At 37.4% G+C, this 7,466-nt stretch overlaps 1 protein-coding gene and 1 pseudogene across 1 annotated transcript; one reads left to right on the forward strand and one right to left on the reverse strand.

Annotated features, from left to right (window-relative positions):
• On the reverse strand, positions 1-1,502 carry LOC149040690 (QRFP-like peptide receptor; annotated as a pseudogene).
• Positions 1,503-4,377: 2,875 nt separating this feature from the next.
• LOC149040691 (RYamide receptor-like) lies at positions 4,378-7,466 on the forward strand. The gene has a single exon (XM_089182782.1). It carries the CDS (start codon positions 4,870-4,872, stop codon positions 5,950-5,952), a length of 1,083 nt encoding a protein of 360 aa, XP_089038908.1. The 5' UTR covers positions 4,378-4,869; the 3' UTR covers positions 5,953-7,466.

Consider the following 7,466-nt stretch of genomic DNA (forward strand, 5'->3'; position numbering starts at 1 on the left):
TATGGCTTAAAAATGAATTTTTAATTTACACTCCAAACTATTGTAATGTTTTTACAAGCTCCAGTTTATCAAACTCTATTATATTTCTTTCCATTTTCCTCCTGCTTTTTCTTTTACTTTTCTTTCGAATTTTTATTTTCTTCTTCTAGATTCTCAGTTTTTGTTTTTTACAAGGTAGTGCTACATCTATAGTTCCTCAATTCAACTTTAGGGAGTTCAACTCGATTAGTCCTGTACAAACAGCTGAGGATATTTTTAAGCCCCTGACGATAATTTCCACTGAAAATGAAACAGATCCAAGGATTTATAGCACAGTTTGATTGAGCAAGAAAATAAGCAATATGTTCGAAGTATCGGAAACTACAAGATGATATCATAATTTTGTCTGATGAATAGAAGCTTAGTAAAATCCGGATGGCGGTAGGCATCCAGCACAATGTGAACACCAACACGACCGCAACAGACATCTTCAAAACATTTCTGTCTCTCTTCAAACGTTGCTCTCTTACATTTACTGATTGCTCGCCTGGGATCTTCTGGGATTTAATTTTGAGCACAATGGTGACGTGGAGTATGGCGATCAAAACTAAAGGAGTAAACCAAAATACAACGCACAATGCCAAAATGTAGCTTTTATAGGGCAATGAATCTCCAAACGCGTCCTTCCATCGCAGCTCACACGCTGACCCATTTCGACTCTCGACAAGTTTCCAGGCAAACAGTTCTGGGGACTTGATAGCAATAGAGATGATCCAAGTGGCGAGAATATAAACGACACAACTTAGAACTGATAAAGGGAGAACGGAAAGGAAAAACCACAGCTCCAAAACGATCAACAGCCATCATAACCAGGCTTTGTATAGACACAAGAGTGGAAACGTCGATTGAGCAAGAAAAAAGTTTGCACATCACTTCGCCAAAAGGCCCGTCGATCAGCCAGAAATCGACGTACAACCCGGTCACAATACGTGGAAACAGGAAAATCGGAAATAGAAGATCAGACATGGCCATGTTTAGAATGAAAAAGTTGATGGGTTTTCCTAGGGTTTTCGTCTTGTATACTACCAGTGCGATGAAGATGTTTCCAACCAGCGAAGCTACGAAGAGCACACACAGAACTGTGGTTGTACCGGCTTTGGCTGCTGTTGAATCAAAGCAGCTCGTTTCTCGTGTTCCATTTGTGGTTGCGTTTACTTCTGTCAACATTTTTGTTGCTCAGAGATCCTGAGTGTATTCCTCAGGTAGCACTCCTCTCGCGGGTTCTTTCACTCTTTTTAAAAATATGTTTGCTACACTCGATTTAAGGAAAAACGTCTGATCATTAACATATACATTACATTCTAAGCATCCCCAGCAACTGAGATATCATATGTGCTGTAATCCTCCAAAACATCTTGAGTAGAATTAGAAAATAATACTGATCTTGTTCATGGCTTGTGTGAATTTTTTTCGTTTCAAAGTGCAAAAAGCTGAAAGCAGACGGGAAAACGTTGCATGGTCGCCTTTTGCAATACTATTTTCCGTTAGCGTAAAGCTTTAACTCCTCTATTTTAGAACAACTTCCTTTCTCATACGTGATGATTCTGAGACAAGCTGTCAACTGTCATTCAACACCACTAAATTATTCTATTTCAGCACTCGCCATTCTATCACGTGTTTTATTCATGTTTGCCTTTAGAATCAGATCACGCCTTGCGTTGAACTACCTTTCTTAGTAATGACCTGTTTTTCCTCTTTTATATTTAAACATATCTCTCTGAAATTGTTGTTTTCACTTCTTGTCTTCCAATTCTGTTTGTAATCATACTCGTGATCAACAAATCGGACTCCTGTTTCGCAGTTGTTCGATTTTATTAATCACTCGTATGATTACAGACCGAATTAGACTTTACTCGGTCCTATTACCCCTACTAATCTGTTTCGCTTTCCATGGAAATTATCGTCAAGGCCTTTGGAATCTCTTTAGCTGATTTCTCTTTGGTTGACCCAGATGCTTTTTTGTAGTTTATTAGCTCATCAGCTTACGATATATAATAAAAAGGGGCTCATTAATACTACTTTTGAATAATCACTTTGAGGCAAAGTTTAAGGTAGGGAAACAACTCAGTCGACCCCGCAAAAAAAAAAAAAAACAGATATCTTGTCTACTGGTATTCTGGCACTTGCTCATTCAAAATGACCGGCCAAGGAAGTTGAAATAAACCAACATCTTCAAAATCATCAGAAAAAAGTCACTTCAGACCGCACGACTTCATGTATATACCTAACTGGCAGCTCAAAGAATTTTTATGGAAATTTGCATGACGGCCTAAACCATTATTTAGAATAGTTATGGCTTAATGATCGTTTGATCATGATTTGTAAACATTTTTTTTGTAGACTACTGTCGATGAATTTTTCCTAAGAAGTAAAAGGATCAGATAAAAATAAGATCAAATTGATCGCATTAAGCTTCGAGTTAATAAAGACAAAACACATCACTTAACTACAACTCCTTCACAACCATTGTGTTCGCGAAAACTTAACTCGGCCGACCGCGCCTTGTTATATATACCAGAAAACATATAATTAAATCCTCTTTTTTACAATAAAAAGCAAGTTAACATGTTTTTTGAATGAGTGTGTCTGAAATGGTTTTTAAACGAAGGGATGAGAGCAATAGAAAGCATAACATCTGTTTATTCTTTGGCGTCAGAAATAAAAAGAGATATCAAAGAAGTACATGGGACATTAGGGTTTGACTGAATTAGGAAAACAAATTGATCGAGAACTGCAAGAAATTTTGCACTTTTTAAACTTCATCAATTCCTTCCTCATATCACTGGCCACTTTATAATTTGCTTTTACCTTGGGGAATTCATGACATTTTTCGCTCAGTAATATTTACAACTTGAATAACTGACCTCACCAGAGCACTTAACATAAGTGCGTTTATGCGGTCGTTTATGGCAACAGAAAACAGTAAAGTTAAATTTTTCAGTTTACTAGGTTTTTCACAAAAGAATCTCTTGATTTCTGTATAATCCTTTAAAATACTGTGTACTACATCTTGCAACATTTTCCTTCACTTATTATAAGCCGCCATCACATGGAGCCAGCTGTCAAACGTAATTCAATAAATAAGTTAAACGCTATTTCAGTTTTTGCTTTCCAGTCATTTGCTAAACCTTAATCGGCTTTTTAATTCAGATCACGCCTTGCAGGGGAAGGAAGCAGCCAGCTTTCATTTTAACTTCCTTTTACCCCGTTTTTCGTACCTCAATTACCAGGCCGTTTTCGTGCACAAACAAAGAAAAGATAAGCAAAACCTGACACACATTTCTCGCTTTTTGTTAGCTGATTTTATTTTTCACGTTTTGGCTGGGAAACTGATATCCGTCAATAAATAAGAAAATAGTAAAATAAGAAAATAGTAAAATAAGAAAATAGTAAGCAAACAAGCGAGAAGAAAATAGTAAAATAAGAAAATAGTAAGCAAACAAGCGATCAAGAAACAACCACAACAATTATCATCAAGTGACTGAAGCACAGACCTATGACATGTATTGAAGGCGTTTTACATACACGTCAAGATGCGGAAACAGAAGATAATGGAACTTTCTACAACTGTTCCTGAGGCTAATGATATTTCTATTTGAAGTGCAATTATCCAAATGAGATCTTTCCCAACTATTTAATCTCAAGTAACTGTAATTGTAGATACTTTTGCTAATCAAAATGAAGGTTCATCGTACATCTGTCGATATTCTTGAATTTCTGGAGGAGCTAACGTATGCAATTATAAAAAAGATAGCCTTCAGAGCTGTTGGCTGAATGTCGACAAATGTGACCGCAACGATGAATGGAACATAGGTACCGAGCTGCTTAAATCCAGTTACTGAGGGAAAGAGAATCGGATTCAACGTTGCTTACAGCTTTTATAAAATAAAATAAAAAATACAAAATAAAGACAGGAAAAAAGTTAATAAGCGAGGATGGAAAGGAGTATTTACGATTTGAATGTGTTCCTCATGGAAAACTAGATTCAACTCAGTAAAAGAAGTTTGGCTAAAGAAAGTCAATGAAAGTCATTTGTTATTTATCAGCTTTGTTTTGTTTATTGAGAATATAGGTAGCCTCCTGAGAAATGCTCAGAACCAAAGATTGGTTAAAGAAAGGGAAATCATCGTTTGCTTAAAACAAATTTACAGATACAGTTCATCGAAACCGATATTTATTCTTTTTCACTCTTTCGTCTTTTTGTTCTTCTTTGATAGTCATATCAGCTGCACTTTGGTTTTACCGCGGGGACTGAAATTTGTTAGTGACCTCGCCGAAGCACAGAAGGTTAATGAGTGTATGCGGTCGTTTAAAGCAACGGAGATATTATATTTCCTGTAATCCTCCAAAATATCTTTAGTGAAATTAAAAAAGAATACTGATCTGTTTCACTGCTTATGTGAATTTTTTTCGTTTCAAAGAGCAAAAGCGGGAAACAGACAGGAAAACGTTGCATAGTCGCCTTTTGCAATAATATTTTCCCGTTAACGTCGCGCACAACTCCTCTATTTTAGAACAACTTCCTTTCTCATACGTGATGATTCTGAGACAAGCTGTCAACTGTCATTCAACATCAATAAATTATTCTATTTTGGTACTCGCCATTTTATCATGTGCTTCATTCATGTCTGCCTTTAGATTTACGTCACGCCTTTGGTTGAACGACCTTCCTTAGAAACGACTTGTTTTTCCTCTTTTATATGTAAATACATTTCTCTAAAAAATTGTTGTTTTCACCATTTACCAATCATACCAAAAGGTTAGAAAGAATTATATAATTTTCCTGGGTATGTTCATTAATTAAACATGTGAAAGTTTGATTTATATAAGATGGATAGGTTGTGTTTTCATCCAGTAGAGTTTAAGTACCCACCGCAGGGCTGTTGGCTGAAGAAAAACCTGATCTCTCGGTATCAAAAAATGTCTGCAAACGTGACAGCAATGACGAACGGAACACAGTCCATGTCGAGCTGCTTCAACCCCACAGCGAGAAGAATTGGTGAAACCTTCGCCTACTGTCTGCTATTTGTTGTGTCGCTGGCTGCGAATTCCTTCATTGGAATAATTGTCTATAGGACGAAAACTCTGAGAACACCAATCAACATTTTTATTGTAAACATGGCAATCTCCGATCTGTTGTTTGCGATTTTCTCCTTTCCTCGACTTTCTGTAAAGTTAAACACAGCCGGCTACTTTAGCGGTCCCCTTGGCCAAGCGGTGTGTAAACTAAGTCTATTCACTACAGATGTCTCAACTCTAGTTTCAGTTCAGAGCCTGTTGTTGATCGCAGTGGATCGATTTGGGGCTGTAGTATTTCCTCTTCGTTCCCCACTAATCAGTTCAAAGCAGTGCCGGTACTTCATTCTCGTCATTTGGATGGTCGCCTTGGCAGCCCATTGCCCATATTTGATCGCCCTGAAAGTTGTCGAGCATCCAAAGGGGCTGATTTGTGGGTGGCAGTGGAATGACACATTTGGAGAGTCCCTATCGCTGCAAACCTACTTACTGGGAATGATCGTTTTTATCATACATGTCCCTTTGGTTTTGATTGCCATACTTTATTTTGTCATTGCCTTAAAAATTAAATCGCAGAAGATTCCTGGGGAGCAATCAGCTAATGCAAGAGAAAGGCGTTTGAAGAAAGAAAGAAATGTTCTTAATATGTCCGTTGCCATTGTCTTGGTGTTCGCCGTATGCTGGTTGCCATTCAGCATCTGCGTCGTGCTGCTCTTTTATTCATCAAAAATGGCTATGAGGTCATCTTGTGGCATGCAATACTTTAAAACTATTTCCTTTCTTCTGGCGTACTCGTACTGTGCTGTAAACCCTTGCATCTGTTTTATCTTCAGTGGTAGTTATCGTCTATGTCTTAAGAATCTCATCAGTTGCTTTTCTACAGGCGAAGCTGCTTAGCTATCGTTTCCTCCCCAGACTTCTGCATGCCGTTTGGATTTATCTGAGGATTAATGTGGCTGAACGTTCCCTCCAGTTCTTTCTCCCTACTTCTAAAGAATTTGAGCAGAGACGTTTTTTAGGTGCAGGTGGCAACCGGAGAAAGAATAAAACTAAATCTGGCGCGATTTGGTGCTAATTCATCAACCACAAGGTATTCATTTTTTAATTTTGTACCAAATTGTACAGACCAAAAAGATGTATTTATCACCGGGAATAAGAACTTTTAACTTCCAGCTACCGTCCGAGTCTGCCTTTGATGCTTAAGCTCCCTAATAACTACACTTACGACGTAATTGGTGCGGTCTAACCCATCCATCAACTGATTTACTGTTTAATGACAGTAAACCTTCCACATTTTACAACTCGGGTCATTTTTTTCTGACTTGTTAAAATTGTTCTGCAATCCCTTTTAGAAGAGCCTCGCTTTGTTGCTTCTGAAATTTTGACATGGCACCCGAAAAAAAGACAGCCGGTATGTATTTTAAACTGTTCGTGCAAAGTGACACTAGACGTTATTGAGATAATATAGGATCTCCTTAAAACACACGTCAGCTTTAGTTGCTCTCGCAAATTGGAATGTCATTAATTTGCGACATTGTCTTATTCAAATTTAACTATATGTTTACTTATTATAGGTAGAGAAAATTTTTTCAAAGATTAAAACCGTTGAGGTATCAACTCCAAGGTTAAGAAAACACACGCAAATGAGATATAATGAAAATTGTGTAAATCAGCTACCGGAAAGAGTTTCTAAAACTCATATTTCGAGCGTTAGCCCCTCAACAAAGCGTAAGACAAAGAATGTTTCGCTATTCAGTTGCCAATTTACATTATTTACTCAGTTGATAAAAAGCAAATTATCTTGTACTATCTCCATCACAGTTTCTTTATGAACTTACGCCCACTTTCAAAGAGATTTAAGCGCGTAGCTTTTGGTTAATGGTTGTTAGTCGTAGTTGAAATTGTCGCCGAAATCAGTTAAAGTTAGAGTTGAGTTAATCAGAAAGGAAATACTGTAAACGTTGTAGCGGTAACGTGTAATAAATTAAAGAAGAAGCTTTAGAGTTGGAGTTAATCAGAAAAGGAATACTGTAAACGTTGTAGCGGCAACGTGAAATAAATCAAAGAAAAGCTTGGCGTTGGAGTTAATCAGAAGGGGAATACTGTAAACGTTGTAGCGGCAACGTGTGATAAATTATAGAAAAAGCTTTAGAGTTGGAGTTAATTAGAAAGAGAATACTGTAAACGTTGTAGCGGCAACGTGTAATAAATTGAAGAAGAAGCTTTAGAGTTGGTGTTAATCAGAAAGGGAATACTGTAAACGTTGTAGCGGCAACGCGTAATTTATTAAAAAAGAAGCTTCTGTGAACCAAAATTCTTGGTACCTTCCCCCCAGTTTGCTCATGCAAGCTAGTTTACTTCAAACGCCCCAACAATTGTTTGAACCTTCGCTTCAGGATTTCCGGGTCTAA

This window comes from Pocillopora damicornis, chromosome 9, assembly GCF_964200805.1.
Source record: "Pocillopora damicornis chromosome 9, jaPocDami1.2, whole genome shotgun sequence".
NCBI classification, from domain to species: Eukaryota; Metazoa; Cnidaria; class Anthozoa; order Scleractinia; family Pocilloporidae; genus Pocillopora; species Pocillopora damicornis.